The 23613-nt window shown below is 40.4% G+C and overlaps 1 protein-coding gene across 2 annotated transcripts in view; it reads left to right on the top strand.

Moving 5' to 3' along the window:
- The first annotated feature begins 1171 nt into the window (after positions 1 to 1171).
- Positions 1172 to 23613, top strand: part of STAB2 (stabilin 2) — a 91507-nt gene continuing 69065 nt past the window's right edge. The window contains exons 1-9 of one of the 2 annotated variants that reach the window (XM_083812325.1): positions 1172 to 1554; positions 5936 to 6069; positions 6854 to 6969; positions 11733 to 11818; positions 12701 to 12770; positions 15056 to 15151; positions 15455 to 15580; positions 17288 to 17484; positions 18489 to 18622. In XM_083812325.1, the coding sequence (XP_083668451.1) occupies positions 1468 to 1554; positions 5936 to 6069; positions 6854 to 6969; positions 11733 to 11818; positions 12701 to 12770; positions 15056 to 15151; positions 15455 to 15580; positions 17288 to 17484; positions 18489 to 18622 (1046 nt within the window). In that variant the 5' untranslated portion in view covers positions 1172 to 1467. The remainder of the gene's footprint in view (positions 1555 to 5935; positions 6070 to 6853; positions 6970 to 11732; positions 11819 to 12700; positions 12771 to 15055; positions 15152 to 15454; positions 15581 to 17287; positions 17485 to 18488; positions 18623 to 23613) is intronic. The other variant, XM_083812324.1, reaches the window with a different exon arrangement.

Below are 23613 nucleotides of genomic sequence, written 5' to 3'. Positions count from 1 at the left end.
GGTGACAAGCTGTCATCACTTGGGAGAGATCCTCCAAGGTTTTGCTCTTTTGGAGAAAAAAATGAGTGACTCCTTCCATTAGGCCAGATAGTACATTGTATGCAAAATTGAGGGTGAAAGGCCTTGACCTGAGAAAAGAGAAGTGGCAATTCTCAGGGCCATACATACTGTCAACATGCACGTCACAATCTCTGGCTGCTATCTTGTCTGAAAAAAATAGAAATGATTTACTTTCCTCAACATATAGCAGAAAGGAACAGGATTTGATGAGCATGCAGGAAACATCTTGCCTTGCCATCTCCTACCAGCAATTTTGCAGTATTCAGTCAGAGCATATAACATGAGTAGATTGCTTTGTGTATTATGTGTGTATTATCATTTAGTTCTTTAGGGGATAAAAAAAAAAAAATCTGTACAACTACATCATGCATTACATTTGTAGTCTAAAGGTGAATGCAGCATCTAGCCAAGACTACAAGAAGGAATCTGGAAGAAAGGTAGGAGAAAACACTGCGCTTACAGCCACTGTGCTTCTGTGGACTGTTCAGTCAAAAACATAACCTAACTTTAAAATACAGGTTTGTATGAAGAAAAAAATATATATATGTAAAACTGGCAAACTGGAGGCAGCCAAATCATTGAGAATTTAAGAAATGAGAAAGGCTGCCCTTACAAGACTGACCAGAGCAGCAGAAAAGAGCAGCACTAGAAAACAGCCAAAGAACTCGCTTTTGGCAACCTACAATGTCCTTTTACTAATCCCTCCCAATCATATGCAAGTAACATAGCTAAGTTAATTTTCTTCTGATAGTTCCACGAAATCAGGAAATAAGACAAGATGATTCACCAAAAAGGCAAAAAGAATTTTAAAAATCACCCCCCACCCCCCTTTTTTTATCCAGATAACCAAAGCTGGAAAACGTTATTTTGGCCTCCTGAGATAAAGTCAGGATTTCTCCCTAAACTACAGTCAGGGGACCAACACTTGCATCATTAGGGTTGATAAGACATCTTCCAGAGAGCCTTTGCTCTGCCTAAGATCAGTTGAAAAATGGAATGATAACAAGCACAGCAGTTGCTCCAGTCCTCTCTTCTTGCCCACCTAAAAGAAGAAAACATCTTCTGTCATAACAGTTAAACGTCCTTGGTTTTGTACCGTCAACAGCTTCAGAGAGAGGGATAAATGAACATAGCCCTGTCAGGATATCCTGTCATTCAGTTAGGAAGGGTTTATTCAGCTTTGCAGTGAACACTTTCAGCATAGACCCTGAGTTTTGGAATTTTTCCTGTTTGCAGGGAGGCTTCCCATGCTCTCGCTTTTACTCATTTTCCTTCAGGAAGACAAGTGTCGTTTTAAACTACTTGCCTAAGAATCCCGAAGGAATAGCAACTCTAACAATCACTTTTGGTCATAATTTTAGTACTCATGTCTGAAGAGCTCTGAGAAAAAAAAAAATCAAATTCTTCATGATGGAAAAAAATCCATTTGTTTTATACTTTTTGGCTTTTTTGCTTGCAATGAAACTGTGTTTGACATCGAAAGTCCCAGATCAGGTAAGAAGCAGCTTTTTATTCAAATAATGATTTATTATGTGTCTCTATTACACTATAGGAGTGGCGGTTCGTTCACTGTTATCGAGAGAATTGTTAACAGATACGGTACCTTACAGAAGAAAAAAAAACCTTTAACAGTCACTGATGCCATGTGGCACTGAATTACAAACCAATAGCTATATAATTCAGTCCTCTGAAATAAGATAAATGTATCTGTTTTGTCTGGCTGAGATTTTGACTCAAAGGATGTGCCAAATATGCTGAAAAAGCCTCTAAAAATGGTAAACCTGACAAAAAAAAGACTGTAGCTGACATTCATCAAAAGCAACAAAAGAAAACCATTTGAATTTCTGATAAGTCAGAAGATGAAAGCAGAAAATTTGTCATTGTGAATATCTGCTCTACTAACCAGAAGGAAGGAATACTATTTCAGAGATATAGGGAAAAAAACTAGGGAATCCAACCATTGAAAGTAATTTTGTGAAGTTATAAACCTATGTAAAATATTTGTAGAGTTTTGTGAAACTAGTGTATGTATCACATACAAATCCTATGCATCTGGGGAATTTCATGAAATCTGTTTTCACCACCCTTGTAGGGAGGCAGAAAGAGTTGTTTTACAAATCCAACCCAGGATTTTGTCCATGAGATAAATATGTACTAATTTAAACTGCCTCACAACATGATGCTTTAAATGACTGTGTTCTGGAGAAAAAACACATGTAGAACAGGAAACAAGAGGACAGGGAGAAACTGAAAAAAATAAAAATAAAAAAAAAAAGGAAGCCACTCATTTTTGTTTTTTTTTAATGGAAAAATACTTTGTCAAGTACAAACAAGTACTGGGAAACATGTTATTCCATCTCTCAGAAAGAGCCACTGACAAATCACCTTTCTTCCAATTTCCCTAATGGCAAAAAGAGAAAAGGAGGAAATGGGAGAAAGTGGAAATAACCCTGCCATTTTAAAATAGCTTTTATAGCTGGTGGGAGGGAAAATGTATACAACCTACTTTTATTTAAAATTTATCTTCCATAAAATCTCTTTGAATTTTCTTGTTCCAAAACTAAAATTTTGTGGGATGCCTTTTTTGATGAAAACTGCTGCAGTGAGATCATTTCAGCCGCTCCAATCAACAGCTTTTCAAGTCTGAACCGTACAGCCTCAGACTTGTGATGGCTTCCCCAGGCACCTGCGAGGAGCAGGGCTTAAACAGTCGACTTGGTTAAAGAAATGGAAAAATCAGACAATGCTCTGAATTTATGATGATTCTTCAGCATTAATGGTACTGATTTGCCTCAGTGGAAATATTTATAGGAATTAAGGTCCCCAGACTGCACGTATATGTGGTGTTGTTTCTTGCTCTGGTGCACAAGGAATTTCTCGTTAAGGATGGGCTCTTTGGTGGCTGCACTGGTCCCGAGCACTGGGATTTTGAACAGGTTGAAGTGCTCAGGTCCCCTCATGTTGCTGCCTCATGATGCAGTTTTGGATGGGAAGCAAGGTGCAGAGATGCTCTAGCTGAGTTTGTGGGAGACACTTTGGACCTGAAGCCCAAAGAGCCAGCTCAGCCCAGCACTGCTGGGTCCTGCCAAGAGGACAGGCAGACTGCTCAGTTCACCTGGCATGGCACTGCTTGCTGTGGCTTTGCCTGTTGTTTACTCTGGCTGTATCTGCATTACACCCACGTGTGGAAAATCTGGAAAAGGGTCTCATTTTTATCTCAACGATGCCTGAAAAGTATCTGCACTACAGGAAGAGGCTTCATCACCCAAATATAACTCCACCTCATTTGAAAGTTGCCCAAATCAGTTTTCAACAATACATTCGTAAAGACCAAAAACTGACAACTAAATAGCTCTCGAAATGTACTTACAACTGGGCAATCATAATCAAGCAGAGTCCCTCAGAGCTCATGTAACTTAATCTCCTTGTCAGCATCTGGGACACATCCTCACTATCCCCGTTACTGAAACGTGCTGCTGTCACAAACACTGAAGGAAGGATAACCAGCAAAGAGGAGAAGCTGCTGGGATGAAGGCTTCATGTCAGACTAGGAGGCTACAGCACATGTAGAAATCCTACCTTTGGAACCAGTGTACCCACCAAGGGCAACTGTAAGCTTCTGCAACAGCGCACATCCCACATGCACACAGAAGGTCCACATCTAGGCCTGGACAGCACAAGTGTTCATGTGCACTTATTTTGTTTGGAAATTCCTGGGCAGAAATACTGGAGGCTATCACATCAGCAACACAACCACAATGCAGTGGGCTCTGACATTGGAAGTGATGATTTGGGATAGACTCTGCATAGAAAATGACCCAAAGATCTGCTGAGGTGCTGCTGCACAAAGGGTTAGTGGTCAGTCTGCTGAGGTGGGGGACAGAGACCACCTTGCAGGGGGAGAGCACAAGCCCAATTCACATACACTGGCATTGCCCAGCCAGACTGGGTCTGACATTCCCTACCCAGAACGGCTGCTGGAAAACTGAGAAGGATCTGGAGGAAAGCTGGGGAAATGACTCAAGAATTGGGAAACCAGAGTCATAGCGGGGAATTCAAGCAATGCTATTTACTTAGGTGCACAAAGAACATGTACTTTGATCTTCAGCTATGTATTTATAGGAAGGGAGTAGTAAACCTGGTAACAGAACAGTTTGCTACTTGTCATGCAAACTACAGAAGAGCACTGGCAGGAGGCTGAAGCAAACCACTCACAGCTGAATTGTGACAGAAACAACATACCGCGTTTTGCTTCTCCACAAATTGACCAACCATTTCCAAATCAAATGAATGCTTTTTAAGAGGTCACTTGCTCAAACAAAATTTCATCCAAGATCCTCCAGTATCCTGTATTATACTCCTCTGGCACAATTGTCCTAGTTTTATAATCTGTAAAGCTACCTCTAACCTCCACAGCCTACTATTAACATATCTAAATATTTCTAAATGGATGATGCTGCTGTAACCGGTCCCTGCATACATACATACACATGAGCATGCACACATATGCAGCAGGCAGGTACAGCTTTTGAAAATAAACTTTTAAGCATTTCCTCCTGTCAGACTGGCAGTAGTTCAGACATTGTCTTAATTGACTGCTTGCTACTTAATTGAAATGCCATTCAGAGAGTTCACTTCAATCCTGCTGTATCAGATAGGAAGTCTGTCACAGTCAATATTGCTTCAGTGAGTTGAGACCACCTAAATGGTCCATACACAGACATCAGTGGGCAAATGGTTATCTTGGACTAGAAAATTAAGCACTTTACAATACTTCCTCTCCTGCAATGATAGTTTCATCTATTATTTTTGTTGGCTTTTAAAGACTGTATTTTGCATTACATCACTTCTCTTCACTTGTGAATTATGAACTTGCTTCTAGAAGTACTCACCAGGAAGATAGAAGAGGAAACCAGCATTAAGTGGAGTTCAGCAAACACTTTTGCTTTAAAATAGATGGACTGTTTTAGTAGCAGGAAGCAGAGACATTTTTGTTAAATAGATGTTTTAAAAAAATCTAATTTCTACACCGCAAAATACGGTGCCAAAACTGTGACACTGCCCTAAATCTTATTTTTTTCCCCTTTTTGCCACCTTCTCAATTCATTTGTCAGATTTGCATTCTCAAAACTCCACAGCAAGCAGCAGGAGCCCTTGGCATTTGAGCTGGAGGGCTATGGCCAGATTTCCTAAGCCAGGCTGTTTGTGGCTTTCTCCAGGTGGGGGAAGAGGAGGGTCAGGCCCGTATCTTCTACCAGATTTCAAAGGAAAGCTGGGCAACATTATTTTATGTCTATTTGAAAATACCAGCCATAATCCCCCATTTCAATACAGCAGTGCTGATAATACAAAACCCGCCTTTTGCGAGGAACAAAGGCTTGTGCCATGCTCGGCGTGCACAGAGCCACAAGCAACTTCCTCCACACCTAATGTTTGGTTTTACTGCTGGATGAAGAAGGCACTTGCCAGCGCTTGTTTGTCTCCATCCTGCTTTGGGATGGCGAGGCAGTTTCAGAATTAACACTCCGTAGGCTGATGCTATCTCAGTAACCTCCATTTTAAGTCTGCTGGACTTAGCATTTTTTGGATAAAGTGTTCTTAATAGAAATGCTACACTTAATCGGGTTTGTCCTGCATGAACATATTGAGTGTATTTCATGCAGAGAATACTACTGGAAAGCCCTAGTATGTGGTATGCTACCAAGTTGAGCCCCAGAGCAGGGGTTTGTAACTGCTGAGCAGGACAGAGCTTGTGGCTGGGGGTGAGAGTAAAGCCTGAGCTCAATTTGTCATTTGTCAGCAAAGCCACTGGGGGCAGAGTTATATCAATTCAGGGGTCTATCCCTTCTTTTTAATGAATCTTTTCCCATTACAGATGAAGAAGCGATGTGATCAAAAGCTGCTCATTCGAATGAAAACTGAATGTGTACCTTGCTCTTTAAACCTCGAAACCCAGTGCCCTGCTGGCTACACCAAAATCACCAATGGGACTGGAATACCAGACTGCAGGTATTTCTTCTGTCTGAGCTTTTTACCATGAATGTTGCTCTCTGTGAATTACAAGATATTAATTTGTATCACAAATTATCACTTCTATGCAGTTTTCTTAAGGAAAATTTAAATGTTATTTACAGCCAGCATTTATTGATTTCACCTGCTCCAGAATTCAAGTGTCACTTAGAGCACTTTATGTCTAAAGTTAAACAGTAAATGACATAAGAGGAAAATAAACATTGGTATCGATGGCCTATGAGATTTTGCTTTGAGTGGTATCATAAAATGGCTTCCTTATTTATTCTGCATGCTTGAAATGAATGAGAGCGTATAAACAATAGAATTTTCAAACTGCCAGACTGGGTGTGTGGGGCTAGACAGGGCAGGAAAATATCTCAAAAGAAATCTGAAAATTTGCCTGAATTTCAATTAAGAAAAAAAAAAAAACTTATTGCTTACTTAGCATTTAAGTATGCTTACTTAGCATTTAAAAGAACCTTGATATTAAATAATTTTTCAAATGCTATTTCAAGCCAAAACTTGGATTAAATTGTTGTGTTAAGGTTGCAGAAGTGAAAAAAAAAAATATATACTTTGCAAAAAGAATGTAATGAGGTTATTTTTAAGCCTTTGATATACAGTGTATATTTTAATGAAGAAAAAAAAAGTCAAAATCCGTACAACTAAGCTTGAAGTGCCCTTCTCCAACACTGAAGGAGGAAAAGGAAATTAGGAATTTTATTTTTCACCACAGAAGGCATTTAAATGCTTTAATGCAGCTCCAATTTATTTTCCTTAGGTATTATCTAGAAATTAAAACACACACACTTTCTTTTCCTGGATGCCGACATGCTTGTATGAAGGAATTTGAACAACCTGAGTGCTGCCAGGGACACTGGGGCCCAGACTGCATGGGTAAGCTCCTTTTGGACGTAATTTGAATAGAAGTAAAGCAGTGATTTTCTTGCTTTCAGAAACTATTTCCATGAGAATTTTGCTCCTCAGAGTTTATTACAGGAGTAGAAATAAACAGCACTGGTTAGCCAAAACTTGGACAATTTGGAGAATATACATATCCAAAGATTCACCAAAGAATAAAAAATCATGGAAAATTTCCAAAAACCCAGGGATCCCCTAGATTTTGAGATTTTCAGAACAAATCATTTCAGTCAATGGCTGCAAAATGACTTTTCACAGAATCACAGAATGGTTAAGGTTGGAAGGGCCTTCTGGAGACCATCTGGTCAAAATCCCTGTTCAACCAGGGCCACCCAGATCTGGTTGACCAAGACCATGTTCAGGCATCTTTTGAAGATCTCCAAGCAGGGAGACCCCACAACTTCTCTGGGCAACCTGGGCCAATGCTCCATCACCCACACGGTAAAGAAGTGCTTCCTGATGTTCAGACAGAACCTCCTGTGTTCTAATTTGTGCCCTTTACCTCTTGTCCTTGCACTGGGCACCACTGAGAATAGCATGGCTCTGTCCTTTTTGCACCCTTCCTTCAAGTACTTTCACATGTTGATAAGATTCCCCCCAAACCTCCTGTTCTCCAGATTAAACAGCTCCAGCTCTCTCAGCCTCTCTTCATAGGAGAGCTGCTCAAGTCCCTTGATCATTTTGGTGGCCCTCCGCTGGACTCTTTCCAGTATGTCCATGTCTCTCATGCCCTGGGGAGCCCAGAACTGGACAGAGCACTCCTCATCTGTACTGAGTGGAGGGGAAGGATCACCTCTCTTAACGTGCTGGCAATATTTTGTCTAATGCAGTCAAGAATACCATTAGCCTTCTTAGCAGCAAGCACACATTGCTGACTCAGGTTCAACTTGGCACCTACCAGGACTCCGAGGTCCTTTTCTGCAGAGCTGCTTTCCAGCTCTGCGGCACACAGTGTTCTATCAGATGGGAGCATCCCCATAATTGATTTTTAAAAATAAAGTTTTCAGACAGCAACTTTCAAGTTTTTATTTTAGGTCAAAAGTGCTTTCTTCTGAATCTGAAATAGTTCCAAATCTATTTAACTCTTTACTTTCTTACTCTAGGAGGGTCTTTTCTTTCAGGGTTTTTTGTTTGTTTGTTTTTTGAAGCCAGTGAATGTTCAAGGCCATTACTCAAGTAGCAACAACGAGGAGTACGTCTCCTCCAGATGCCTCTTCCTCAGGAAAATTATTTCAGCATCTCCACAAGTACACCAAATTTCAGGCTACTGATGCAGTCATCAAAACCTTTAAAGGATGTTTCCCTGCCCAGACAGAGCATTTCCTCCTTTAGTTCAAGGAGCCAAGGTCTGGTTCAATATCTGTGAAGTCCTTTTGTCCACAAAATAGATAAACAAATAATTTTAGTATGGCCTAAGCTCTGGTTTAAATGCAAGACATCTATCTACTAAAGAAAAAGAAAAAAAAACTAACAACAACAAAAAATCAAAATCCAACCAACATGTACTTTTATAGAAAAAATAGGAGTGTGGTGATCAATGCAGTATTTCTCTGAAGATAGCCACTTGTGTAGTAATTTACTCTTTTCCCACCATATGTAGCCTAAATGCCCAGAAAGAGAAAAACATTTCTACATTCAACCAACCCATACTTCAGGGTGCTCCATGAGACCACACGAGGTGTATGGGTATTTGCAGAGAGGGCTCTGAGCTCTGCTCTGCTGCAGACAGAGGCTGCAAGGAGGCCCCCTCAGAAAGCAACACCTCTAAAAATCAAGGTCTCAGCATTGTTTCTGCTGTCATTTGGAGGAAGAAAATAGCTCTCTGCATTATCACAATCTCTCTAAGACCATACAGCATGCCTTGAAATGTTTGGAGGAAAACCTGTCCTTCCTGAGACTGGAAAAAAAAATCCTGACTAGGAGTTTACTTCACCTTTAATATCTGATGGCAATGACAGAATTAGGTCTTAAATACTGCTTTGATTTCCTTAAACGATAGCACTTACTGTAACACATGGCATGAATGAAAAATGTTTCGTCTGTTTCCCTACCTACTAAGTGCCCTGAGCAAATCAGACATCCTTATGTAAACAGACATCAGGATAAAACGGAAAAGCAGAGGGGAAAAGAGCACAGCTTTCTAACACTATCACTGTGCACCTGCCTTTTCAGAACCTTAAGTGGCACCACCAGGCCAGCAAGAATATAGTTTTATAGAGACAGCTAATTTCTCTCCATCTCATCCAACTGCAAAAGCCAAAGCTGGCAGAGCTTGTATGGCCAACGTGTGTCAGCGATGAGCTCCAGTGTGAGCTACCCCTACCACATCTCATGTTGCCACACTGGGCACATATTTGCATGACTCCGATCAAAAGCCTGTGTACAAACCCAAATGTGCACAGTATGGGCAACTGAGGGGAAAGCATTGCAAGAACAAAGAATAAAAAAGTTTAAAACAAAAGGTCAAGAGGAAAGATAATACACCAAATTCTATCAAATGATATGGTTCAAACTATATCTTTACAAGTGCTTCAGTCTGCAGGGAGTTGGAGAAGATACATAATCCAAGAAGAGGATGCATTTGAAAACACTTGAGAAAGCAAAATTAAACTCTGTGAAAAAAAAAAAAAAAAAAAAAGCTGATAGATTTAAGCTTTTATGAGCTAGGCATAAAGATTTGCCCTGCAAACTCCTATAGTTGTAAAGAGCTAAGCAGAAATATCTCTTTCTTACTACTTTTTGAAAAGCATCCTGAACAGAAACCAAATTCTCCCAAACACCAAGGCTGGGCCAGGTGACCATGCCAGCGTCACCCCGTGTCGTGCTGGTGTCCTGGAGCAGAGCCGTGGTGCTGCCTCCTGCAGCACCGTGAGCGAGAGGAGAGGAAGTGCTTTATCTGCCTAACTAAACTTGTCAAACAATGTGGTAATTTGCTAAGCTTCTGATAAAGCTGTCCCTTGATGGTGGTATCAAAACAGGAGACGAGGTAGTGAAGACAAGGGGAAGTGGAATGAATACCGATAGCAAAATGCTGTCTTGTCAGCAGTTTTGAAGAGTACTTTCCTGGAATTTACATCAGTAACTTTGAGTTTTCTTTATCTTTGCACACTTAATAAAAGCATCAGTGCAGTTGAAATTGTTTTCATTCCACAGCAAACATTAAAGAGTTTGCATCCTCATCAGTCCTAAAGATCCATATACCTGTCACACCATACCAAAGATTCACTAAAAGCTACTTTAGAGATTAAAGTATATGTACCTGTCACTTTCCCTTGTTCCTGGTTATTTCATCTCAATTCTTAATAAACACTTTCGTTTCAGCATCTATGAGATGAACCAGATTCAGATTTTTACCTTTAAAAGTACTGATTTTTCCTGAGGAGCTTACTCAAATCCAACAGACCTCACAAACTCATCAAGAAATAAACAGAGAAAAATTGACAGTGTTATAAAGCCAAAGCCTTCACTAAAATTAGCTGTATGCATATGCACATCCACTTATTTGCTCATCACTCCACACAAATCAAATTCATTTTCATATGAACTTCCGGGTCACTTAACCACTCTAAATCTGGATTACGTTCCTCAGTGGGAGCATAAATCCAGTGCTGTCCACCCCAGCACACATAGAACCAACCAAGACTCTATAACCAATAAATCCACCACTAACATACAGCAGAGCACCTACAAGGTGTTTCCTACATTTAGATACCACCTGCATCAGGATTATGGTACCTAATGGGAACTCCAGCTAGGCTGACAGCTTAGAGGATGGAAGGGCTTACATAAGGGAGTTAATAAATCGTTTCCACAGAGAGGCTGCATGACTTAAAAATAAGGATATTCCTAATGAAAGGAAAAAGCAGACAGAACAATCTGACTAAAAACTACTCTGATCTTCATTTTCTGTAGGTAATCTCTTATTAAAAATGTGGATATTGAAAAATCTTAGCCAAAACTGCTTTGATTTGGAAATGCAATCACTGTTTCTTATCCCCTCCATCTGGCTGGGGTTTGTGGTCAGACATTGTCTCACCTGGTGTACCACCACCTATAATCACAGTTTTAGCATCAGGGGATCTGAAGAACATACCACATCTTTAGCACCCAAATGTTAGTAGTGACCACAGCCCATAAGAGAGAAACGGGTCATGAGATATCCATATTTCAATTTCCAGGGGGATTTGAATCAAACATCACAGTCTTATGGGAGGTACCAGGGATGAACTTTCCAGACACATCAAATGTAATTGGAGGGGGGGGGGGGGTGGAGAGAGGAGGGGAGGACGGGACACATGACACAGCAAGGCTTATTTAAACCCTAACTTACCATCAAATATGATCCTGACAGCAAGTTCTCAATCAATCAGTTGTATTAACCTACAAAAGAAGTGGTCACACAGACGTCACTTCTATTAAACAAGCTAACAGTTTAGAGGACGACAGAGGTGAATCAGCAGAGACTAAATCAGTGCTGTACTTTAGAATAAGAAATCTATTTTTGTGCAATCCCTTGATTACAGAACTAGCTTAAACTTTCCATACTAGAGAGTGGTGATGGTCTCTGGTGAAGCCAAGGTTCTAGTGAGGAGATTTGGGCAGATGCAAAACAGCAGCCATCACCTGATCACCCTGCCTGGCCCAAAGCCCTGCAGCCTCCAAGGTCCTCACCCAAACATTCAAGTGGGGCAGAAGGGTCAGAGCAAGGTGACTGATCACTTATATGTCGTCATTTCCAGCATGTCCAGGAGGAGCTGCATCACCCTGCAACGGGAGAGGACGCTGCTCTGAGGGCATAAAAGGGGATGGAACGTGCATTTGTCAGGTACAGCCTTTTTCGTAAAGGAAAAAAACATAACATCAGCATATAAATGCCAGTAAGGAATAATAATAAATATTATTACATAAAATAATACATACTACATTGCATACATGAAAGGAGAGTATTTCAGAAATAGCAGAGGTGGCTTGCTTGGAGTTCAATTTTTGCTTGGTTTGCACTAAAATTCATAGTATTATTTCTACAGACTTAGGCATATTCTGGTGAAATTATTAAAGGGTTCATACATTTTGTTTTCTTGAAACATGAGGTTTGAGTTCTATTTTTTAGTGTGTGCTGCTACTTATGACTTTTTGCCCTAATTAGAAAGAATTATCTTTGGGACTATACTCTCAACATAATGTTTCTCTGAGAGTGCAACGTGCACTGTTTAATAACTTCTGTCAAAAAGATTAAAAAAAAGAAAACACAAATCTTTTTTTACCTCCTCCTCTATTGGTTAATCTTTCCATTACATCAAAAGCATATCCTTTGGCAACATGTGAAAAGTTGACAGGATAAGAAATAGTCAGGAAATACAACCTAACAATTACAGAAATGATTTGGTCCTTAGGCTTGATTATCATTCTCTATTGTTAACTTGATATTCAAAACATGATTTGATTTCAAGTGTAAAGTTAAAAATTTAAAAAAAAAAAAAAGAAAAAGAAAAAGCAGAGAAAAAATTATTCAAAAGAACATTTCCTAAATCTCAGTGGTCATTTCTGATTTGCTGACTGATCTTTTTTTTTTTTTTTCCTTGGTGGTGGTGTGCTTTGAGGGTTTTTTGGAAGCTAAAGATGTTGCTTCCAGGCTACTAACCGTTTATCTGTCTATCTGTATACAGATGAGAGATTTAAGTTTTTATTTCCATTCTGTAATTCACAGGAAGGATTTGGTGGGACAGCCTGTGAAAAATGTGCTGAGGAGAATTTATTTGGTCCTCAATGCACATCAGGTAAGTTTAAGCTTTCTGTGTTGAAGTGGGGAAAAGCAGGTGAGTGCAAGCTGTATTCAGACACTAAGATGTCACAGTGAAACAGGCAGGGCATTTAAAGTTTCCCACCAGGAGCTGCTCTCTGCTTCAAGAAATACAACAGGGAAAGAAAATAGGCAGCTACTCAATTCCTCATTCAGAGGGGCTGGATTCAACTCAGAGTAACGCAGAGAACACTGTCAGTGTAGCATTACAAAAATGTCTTAATCTTATCTTAAATATCTTTGTTTTAGCCAACAGTCAAATAAATTAGGGATTGGAATTATTTTTGTATTCCTGCAGTATGCCTCCCTGTTATCCTGTTACCCAGTTTTCATCCTAAATGATGGATTTTCATTTACTTGATCTAAACACAGGAGGTTGTTATGGTGCTTACAAAATATTGGACGGCAACATATTAATGCATAATTTATAGTGGCTTATGGTTTCTTGGTATGGCTTTTAAATTCATCTGCTAATTAGAACATCTGTATTAAGGCATGAAATACCCATGTGATATTGAAATTAATGGCTTCCACTGGACCATCCTCCAGGAATTATATACCTTGTTTCTAAATCTAGTTCTGCTCTTGTTCTCCACAATGTTGTGTGCCATGGAGCTCCACAATTCAGTAAAAACCGTGAAAAATGGTGGCTTTTATTTAGTTGTGGGGTGTTTTTTTGATCATTTCACTAGTTGGCCATAGTTCCATTAGGAGTAGTGGGACACTGAGGGAGGGATCCCAGCTATTTGCACTACTTAAAATGAAAATAGGTCACAAGTGTGTACATTTGTATATTTTCCTGTTTTGCCCGTTTCTTAATGATTTCTAGTATTTTATTTACCTTCCTCAACTCTAATGAGCATTAGACAAGTTCAAAAAATTGCCTGCTTTCTTAAGCAGTAATAGTTGTTTATCTCTAAGTAAAATCCTTTTGTTCCCTCAAGATCTGCATGAAGTTACTCCTAAAAAAAGAGTCATGAACAGCCCCACTTTAAATAATCTGTGATGGCCTTTCTATACTAATCCTACACCATGGCTGATTTAAAAGTTCTTTTTCCACCAGCCGTCCACTGGATGCCAGTGTTGATACACAGAAAGGCAAGTAAGACGTTTTCATGAAATTAGGGTACTTGAATGAATTCAGTATTGTAAATGTAATTATTTTCCAAGCAGCTGCTGTGGATCCAACTACATTTTAATTTAAGGATCATTTTACACCTCAACTTGCAAATATTTGAGCTTATCCAAGTTTTCTAAGTACCTACAGTTACCATGCATTTGCGACTGACTGCTTTTCCACAATACCTTAGATGTTTCTCCTTTTTATAGTAGGACTACTAACATAGGTAAAGTGTTAGAAATTAATTAAGATAGGTGATTTGCATGAACACAGCATATGTTTGTAAATGGAAGGCGGTAAACTACCATCACTGCAGCTTAAACAGGAAGTCACCAATACAACTTTGTACATCTTAGAGGCTTTTTCAAGAGGAACTGTACAGGGTATTTATAAAAGGGTATTTATAAAAAGGTATTTATAAAAAGCACTATTACCATAATTGAAACAGTTATAAATATAAGGCTTTTTAAGAATACATAAGGCTTCAAAAACCACTTATAAAGGGGTATTATAAACTGGACTCTGAATCACAGAGCCTTGTGCATGTATTGTCACAAGGTTTATAACCTGAAATAACAGAATATAGGAACAAACAGGACCAAAGTCTGCTTCAGATCTAGACCTACACAGTGACTAACTATCCTTTTAACTAAATTAATTCTGTTTAGGAAAAAACAAGTCACAAAAGTCATCTCTTCTGGAGGCTTTTGAGAGGGAGGCAAACAGAATTAAAGCAAAAATGAACAATTTATTATCCATTTGTTAACAGTTATAAAAAATATTATTTACATGTTATATTAAATTTTGGCTCAAGATTGTATGCTAAATTTTTCAAGCTTTAAGGTAATAGCAACTGGTCAGTCAGGTATTTAACACATCCTGAAGATTTTCAGGCCCTGGGGCTATTATCAGACTGCAAAAATTAGTATCTGTTATTTGCTGATATATGCAGATGCAAGTTTTGATCTTCTCATTAATGGAAACCTATGATTCAAGAAGTCTGATCAAAGCTTGGTTTGAAAATTGTGCTTTGTAATATTTAACAGCTGTTGGCCAGGACACTATTTACTATGGGTAACCACTAATGATGTCTTTCCTAACACCATCCTTATTCATTGAAGCTAATCCATCTCTCCATGTAGTTTGCAACTGTGTCCATGGAGTGTGCAACAGTGGAATTACAGGGGATGGAAGATGCACTTGCTTGTCTGGATACCAAGGACTCAGCTGTGATCAGCGTAAGTAGGCTGTTTTCTATATAAGTTATATTCAGTAGCTCTGATAGAGTTAGAATTGGTGAGGACAACCATAAAATTAGTCTTGGGTTACTTACTTAAGCAATCAGACATACAATGAACCTCAAACACTGCCCATGAACTCCCATAACCATTGTCACCCTTTAAATCACCAGAATAAAGATGATAGCAATGGGACTGATGGTCCCCAGACCAGGTGGACTTCCAGCTGGTATACTGAAAGACGCAATGTCTCCTGGCACAGGAGTATGCAGACAGCTTAATCTGTCACCCTTTGTCCTTCAGCAATAGCTGAATGTGAGGCCTTGCGGTGCCCTGCAAACTCAAGATGCACCATCTCAGATGAGGATGGCAGAAGACTGCAATGCACATGTCTGCCCAACTACCACAGGGACGGTACACAGTGTGAACGTGAGTAGTATTAACGTACCCTGAGTTTTTTGGAAACAACATTGTTAGTATTATAGTTCAGATATGAAACTCTTCTGAAACAAATCTCACCATCATCCTGACTTAACTGTTCTTGGGTTTATATCTCAAAGCAGTGTCAGGTGCACAAGCTAGATTCCTTCCAGATGAAGCTAAAAGCTAAAAAGTGCTCCAGATTCACATCAGTCCAACTGCTGACAAACTTCAGTACATACAACCAGAATAAACCTATTAAGCCCCCTTGAATGGCATGGCATGGATCACAGAATCACAGAATTGTAGGGGTTGAAAGGGACCTCGAGAAATCATTGGGTCCAACCCCCCTGCCAAAGCAGGTTCCCTAGAGCAGGTTGCCCAGGTAGGCATCCAGACAGGCCTTGAATATCTCAAGAGAAGGAGACTCCACAACCTCCCTGGGCAGCCTGTTCCAGTGCTCCGTCACCCTCATCGTGAAGAAGTTCTTTCGCATGGATACTGTGTCACCTCTTGGGATCTCTTGGTCCTAACTGTGGCATCTCTTGGTCCTGTGTAGTAGTCCTCTCTGAGTAGACTTGACCACCATCCAAGAGCAGGACATCAGAAAGTGACTCGTCAGGGAATGCAAGGTTCTACTAGTAGGCAACATAGACAAGCAACCAGCAGAGAAGGATGCTAGCATCCTTACCTCTTGAGTAAGCCCACATGAATGTTGCTCCTCTGCCCTACCTACTGTCCTTTGCTACTGGGGTCACCTTTGGCTTAAGCCAGTATGTTTTACTTTTGACTGGCTAGTAAGCAGAGGACAAGCAGCTCCAGCACAACTAAGTACGTAACAGAGGATAGCAGTGACTGCCCCAACTCAGCTAGGAGGTGGCATTGTTCATGGTCAGTTTGAGCATACAAATGCGTGCACGTGTGATTCTGCACTGGAACAAAAGAGAAGGCTTGAGAGAGTGAAGCTGAGCATTGCCAACTCTCTCAGTCCCAGCTGAGGGGTACAAAAGGGACAAGGAGAAGGGAAGACGGTGAGTACCACCCTTCCAGCTGCAAGATGTGCTTGACTGTGTCCTAAACTGGACACAAAGGTGTGTAAAGTTCTCCAAGCACTGCTGGATTATGAACAAGGACAAACAATGCCATTGCCTTGGAAAAAAAAAACAGCTCCTGGAAATAAACAGTGAGCTTCCAGTCCAGTCCTAAACCTACAACAGTGTGGAAGACACAACTAAAGAACTTGCTGGCCAGTTTTCCATACAGCTGAATGGTTGACATTATATTGTTTAATTACCGGAAAGAAAACAGCAGACCTATTGTATTGAAAAATAGTTTCCAACTGATCTAGCACACACTTAAAGCCTTTACTGACTTCATATCACATACCTGACGTACTGTAGTTAAAATCCACCACAGAACAGGAAAATAGTTGTAATATTTTAACGAGCACATTATATCTTTTAATCTGTTTATAACATAATTTGCCAAGTTAAGAGATCATTTCTGTACAAAAGCAAACAGTTGCTATGTTAGTAGGTTAGTATAAACACATTCCTCCTTTCTGTCTTTATGTCGCCACGATACTTCAGACTTGGCTGTTATGAGAAGTTTAGTCTACCCAGCCTTTGTTTGACATAGAGATGCTTGAGCAAATCCTTGTCTTCAGTTTTAGAGTGGTGGGCAATAATTCTTTTACTTTTTTTTTTTTTCTTCAAGCTATCAACCCATGCTCCAAAAAGGTCTGTGATCCTAATGCCAACTGCATTTACCTTGGACCAAATCATCACAAATGTACCTGTCAAGAAGGATACAAAGGGGATGGTGAAGTCTGCTTACCCATTGACCCATGCCAAGCAATATACGGGAACTGCCCTGCACAGTCTACCATTTGCATATATGATGGACCAGGAAAGGTTAGTATTGAACTTGTGCTCCAGATGTTTCGTTTGTCAACTGCCCAGGAAAAGAAATTGCTTTGTCTCCAGAAAGAAGCCATGAGGGTACAGGCACAGGCCTCAGGGAGGCCAAGATCTACTCCTAGCTTTGGCATAAGCCCTGCAGGTGGCCAGGAGGGACCCCATTTCTTTCTCTATTTACACATGCTAGTGTGTTTCCTTCTGAAGATGGGAATGACATTAGTGTGGTCTTTTTTATGGAATGTTTTGGCTCAAATTTGTCTCCTCTAAATGGAGGCACTGAAATGAAGCTTCTCAGAGTTAAATTTCTGTGACTGCAAGGACCAGTAGGGTCCTTACACAGATGCTGCAGCTAAACACATAAAGTTAGCATAACTTGGGTCTTTAAGAACTACTGATGAATGGCACCATGTAAAGACTGCATATTATTCATGCTGTCAGGAACTGGCTCAAGTTTCTGTGTTGTACTCCTGACACTGAGAAAGCAAAACTTCTAAAGACCATGCCTGTCTTGCCTGGACACCCTGAGGAGCAGAAAAGGGAGTCAGTTACCCAGGGTTGTCCTGAAGCTCATGGTCATGTAAGTTTCCCCACTTGGGGGTTTTTCAGCAAGCTGCACGTGGCTGGCACACACGGGCTGGTGTGTACTGCTGATACGCCTCACCAGTAAATAATGTGCTTTGGCACTTCTTTTGAGAGGCTGAGGACTGTGGGAGCAGAGGCTTTAACCTATCCACACTGATTTTTAAATGTTCTCTGGTCACAGAATTGAATCTAAAGGGCTTTAACTGAGTGTCAGTAGTTTTCTGGAGTAGATGAAGCCTCAAAGGGAGTTCGATAAATAGGGATAAGCTTTATACTTGCAACTGAACTCACCAGGTGATTAACTAAGGCTTTGAAAGTTCTCCATTTTTTTAAATCCTAGTAGCAGAAAGTATGCTGAAACCTACAGTTTGTGCATGTCTGATTTTTCTCTCTCCTCTTCCATCCCTCTGATGTAGTCCCACTGTGAATGCAAGGAGCATTATACAAACTTTGTACCTGGGAAAGGATGCAGCATGATAGACATTTGTGAAACAAATAACACCTGCCACAAAAAAGCTAAATGTTCAATGGTTGCACCAGGACAAATCACGTAAGTCTTTTTGCTTTTTTAAAGCTTTCACCCAGTTTCTCCCTCCTCCTGCAGTAAGCATGCAGTTAAAATAAATCCAGTGGATGAAAGCCTGCTGAAGTTATCATTAATAGTTTCATTATCAGGGACGAATTATGAGATTTAATGGGGTTAGAGTGAACCGGTTAGGACATGCTTAATTTCATCAGTCCAATCACTAATGCCTATTAAGTTTTATTTTTATTAGCTCTCAGAGGTCATTTCTACATTAGTAAATAAGGGCCAAGACCTTTTTTCTGTTCCTAAGGACAAGCAGCATGGTCTGACTCACAGCTAAATACTCTTCCTCCCCCAAAGAAGAGTAACTGCCTCTTGGCAGAGGTCCCTGGCACATGCTATCCCTTCAGCTGTGCTTGGGCATTGCCTGGGAAAACGTTGTGTGCGCCAGAACCATGCCAGGCAGCATGCTGAAAATTAATCAGCATTAATTATCCCAGGACAGCACTGGAGCTCTGGCCCTTTTTAGTATACTAATGCAGATACAACCAGGGCATCTGTTCCCCATGCTGTGAAAGCAACACCCGCCTTCGCAGATTCCTCAAAGCATGTGGGAAGCTGCGCAACTTCTGTCAGAATTTGTTTTCCTGTAAAGAAATTTGCTAAGCAGATGTTAGGAGGAAAGTTGGCTTTAACACTGGACTTAGCAATGCTATATTAAAACAAGAAACTGGAATTACATGTTTTTATAGGCCAGTGACAGCTAGTACTGAGTCTACAGAGGTGTCCCAGAAGTGTTAGATTTTTGGGAGCTGAGAACTAGAATTTGAAAGAGAAGATAGGCCATCAGCTGTAAGCTGGGGAACAAATTATTTATTTTATAGATTTACAGACAGCAAGTGTTCACATGGGAGAGCATTCTTATTGCCAGTGCTTGCTTCATTATTGAACTTTTTCTTACAATTAAAAATTAACATTGCTTTTGTGTAAGCTATCGTGCATTTCCAACAAATTTCTCTAGAATATCCCCTGGTTTATTTCTGCAGCATATTGTACTGCTCAGAAGTACACTTGGCTGCTGCAGCACACCAGCAGAGCCAGGTATAAAACTTTAAAGATTGAAAAGTATTTCAATGTGAAATCAAGACCAAAATGCTAATTTTTGTGAGTTGAAAGATTAAAAACAAATTCCACAGCACACAAATCAGCACCTTTTCTTCCTAATGCATCACTGTTTCACTGTTGCAACTTAATTTTCAACCGCTATGTTGGTGGTGGTGGTGTTTGTTTTGTTTTGTTTTTTAAATTTTAAAATGGGAAATTTTAAAATTTATGACAGTGCAAATTTATGACTTGTTACTGAAAAAAGCAAACAAATGCCTTGCATGTCATTCATTTCATGACCTTTAACAGAAAAAAATAAACACAGAAGAAAGTTTTAATGTGATTTGAATCCCACTCCTATCTATTTGGCTGTACTGAATAATTTCCAGTTAAGGTGAATCCATTTACACAAGAGGAAATTTGCAAAGAAAATAATTAATTGGTGGATGTGGACACAGTAAATTGTTTCTGATACATGTAAAAGTATTTTGGCTGCAGCCCAGATTTTAAATGCATTTGGGGTTAGGGAGGGGGGATTGTGTAGATATGCTTTTGCGGTTTTTTGTTTGCTTGGTTTTTAAACTTCTAAAACAAAGAGCTGTAACAGAGTCCACAAACCCATGTTACTTCCCTTCCATTTATTTTAATTTTAAAAAGACTGTTAGCTTCCCACATATTGTTGCTTCTGCTTTCTCCAGAATCAAATTATTTGTACTTACATAAACATGTAGAAAAGACAGATGTTTAGAGTTTATTAACATAACACAGAAACCTCTTGGAAAATCAAGATCATCTCTGTTTCTGCTCCCAAATAGATCTTTTCTGAATGTTTCTGAATGAGTGCTGACACTTTCTATAGCACTGCTTCAGCCAGTAAATAGCCTTGCCCAGAAGCTATGAAGCTTCAGCTGATGCAGAATTACATTGAATGTTTGACTGCAATCTCTCTGCTTTCTAAGCAGAACTGGCTTTCCCTCAGCTAATCTCCCATTATTTTATTTTCTAATTCCACTCTTATTTTTACTCTGACTCTGTCTTCAGTGTAGAAATTCATAGCTTCATAAGGCAAACCGTCTTTTTTAATAGATTAAAGTAAATAGAGACAGAAAGCTGAGCATCCGTTTTTCCAGAAAGATATAATTCTGCTCCCCTTCTTAGGTAAGCTGAAGTCGTGGCAGCTCCCCAGTCTTTTTCCTATGCTGTCCATGCATCGTATCACGAGAACAAACAACTCAGTTTAAGCAGTCCAGCAAGATTTTTTTATAAAGCTGTTCCTCTTCAGAGGCACCCAGCCCTTATAGTACACAATGCATTCAAAGCAAAACCTGTCCGGCCATACGCAGTATGAGTTGTAAACCAGACCCTCCAGGCAAACTAAGACAAAATCGATGCAGACAGCTACCTAGCTGATCCTTCCTTATCCCAACCACACAGAGTAAATTACTGCACTGGAGAGGGTGAGATGGTGGTCAGATTGAAGGCTTCAAGCCCATGCAATAAGTGCTACTCTGTAATTGCTAAATGCTTTCTTTTGGCAGCCAAATCCAAACCATGTTACTGGATTCATACTCTGTTATAAGCAGTATTTTCCTCAGAAAATTAATTTCAAACTGACTAGATATTTCTGCAGTTCATTGTACCCCTGGAAGTGATAGCCAAGAATTTAGTGTTTAACCTCTCTCTTCTTTTATGGTTGTTTGCTGAAAAAGAGAGATTTATTTTGAAACCTTGATCTAATTTGTTCAATATTTCAAAGGTGGTTTCTTTTTTCTACTAAAGTGTTCCTCAGCTTCTTTAAGGCCTCAGGTTTTCCTTCTCCACTCAGAAGCGAAGGGGGCTACGTACATCAGTACAGTGATATTTATCCCATCAGTCTCCACCACCACAAAAGAAAAGGGTCAGCCCCCAAGGAGGAATTGTTTCTACCTCCCAGCCCCAAACCCTTCATCAAGGCTCCAGGCTTGCCCTCTACCCAAGAGATCCCCTTAAAAAGGAGGTGGCTCACCATCCAACTTGCATTCTAACAATTTACAATGCTTCTAGGCTCCTATTTTTACCCAGGACCAGAAAGAATCAAAGTTTGAGCCTCTTGGTCAAAATCCTAGCTTATATCCCCGAGTCTATATGCAACCCCATCAGATTGCAGGGACTGTGGAGATTTTAGAATAAGATTGCTATCATCAAGAAAATAGCTATGGTAAAGACACTTTCCATCCAGACATGAGATAACTAACATAGCAAACAGGAGTTAACTTGGCATCAGGTTGATATTTCTGTGGGGTGTGATTGGCAAATCTGTGTATGTAACAGCCAGCACATGGAAATGATTAGGTCATTATTTATATAAAGGAGATTTTTCAGTTGTGTGGAATAATGTTTGATATCTAGTGATACTAAAAATAATAATAATAAAAAAGTCCACATAAATGTGTCATTATGGATAGGGCTTACATAAATACTGAACATGCTGAAGACTTGATTAGGAAAAGCATTATTAAAAGCCAACGTTTGGCAACACAGTTGTTTAACCAAATATAGTTATTTAGCCTCCTAAATATAGTTAGAATTTCTTTCTGTGCGTGCTACATGTTGACAAGTGCCTGCTTTAATTTTAGCACTGGAGATGAGTAAATCACAGAGCTGACACTTCCAGCTCATCCCCTAGGTGCAGCATTTCTGAAGGGTGCAACAGAAATTGCTGACTGGCAAAAACTGCAGGTGTTGATAGCTGCTCAATTTGAGGCAGGCTTAAAGAGCCCAGATTTTCAGAAAGTACTAACCACCTCTCCTTGTCCATAGTCAGGCTGACACAAGGTCGAGGCACATGCAAGTCAGTTGCTTGTTGAAAATCACAACCACTTGTACCCATCAGCACCTAATACAAGCACATGTCAACCCTGTCAACAACCAACAATTTCTTCCCCACCTCTCTTTGAACAATGAGTCTTTCATGGCTTTAAGGTCCAATTTTCATGAGGCCTGTTTCCTCCCTTAGGAGACGGAAAACGTCAGATTGACACTAATGGTTGCTTTTCCATAAATTTCCTTTAGATTTTGCCTTGGCTGCAAGACATTACCTTAAACACAGCCCACCTCCAGGCAGCAAGGCTGTTGAGCCCTTCTCAAGGTTTTGCCCATCACTCGTCTGGGCACCACAGCCCAAAGCTGCCCTGGAAGTACATAGGACTGGGCCTACCATGCATCACTGAGACCACTCACAGGCTGGCATCCCCATGGGACAGCCAGGGTGTCACAGCTGACATGCTGTTGCCAGTACAGACATAGCAGCAGCACAAAGTATACGTCTGGAAAAGCATGAGGTTTCATGCTTCTGCAGCTTCAGAAGAAAGATAACGTTAAAATACCAGTGTCGTTGCCAAAAGGGTTGTGTTACTTAAAAGGCATCATAACACACTCAACCACTTTGCTTTATTGAAAGGACTGACACCTCTGGGTGCCTTTTCTACCAGACAGGTGCATACATCTACCACAAGGATCAATGAGCTGCTACCACCCCCTTTATGCGTAACCACCATTACTCCTGTCAAGTCACCAGTACTGACTGGAGGCTTAAGGCTTTACATCACCTCCCTACTGCTGTGGGGGTGACACCTCACACCGTTCCACCACAGCCTCTCCTTGCCCATGAGCAGGCAGGCTCCGTGGCTTGCTGGGCTCCAGTGACCACCATGTTCAGGAACCCCAAAAGGGATGGCAGGCCACACACTGCACCATGGCCAAGGGGATCATGTAGCCAGAGCCCCCTGTCAAAGAGGCCCTGCAAGACAGACACCACTAACACGCCACTGCCCAGCTGACAGGACATCATGTCAGGCAAGTGGTCATCACACTTCCCTACACACCTGCAAAGGTAACTCACTGAGCCACTGCTCACACAGCTATAATTTTTT

Source organism: Anser anser (genome assembly GCF_964211835.1).
Source record: "Anser anser genome assembly, chromosome: 1".
NCBI classification, from domain to species: Eukaryota; Metazoa; Chordata; class Aves; order Anseriformes; family Anatidae; genus Anser; species Anser anser.
The sequence above is the reverse complement of the archived record's forward strand: the minus strand, read 5'-3'. Positions and strand labels throughout refer to the sequence as shown.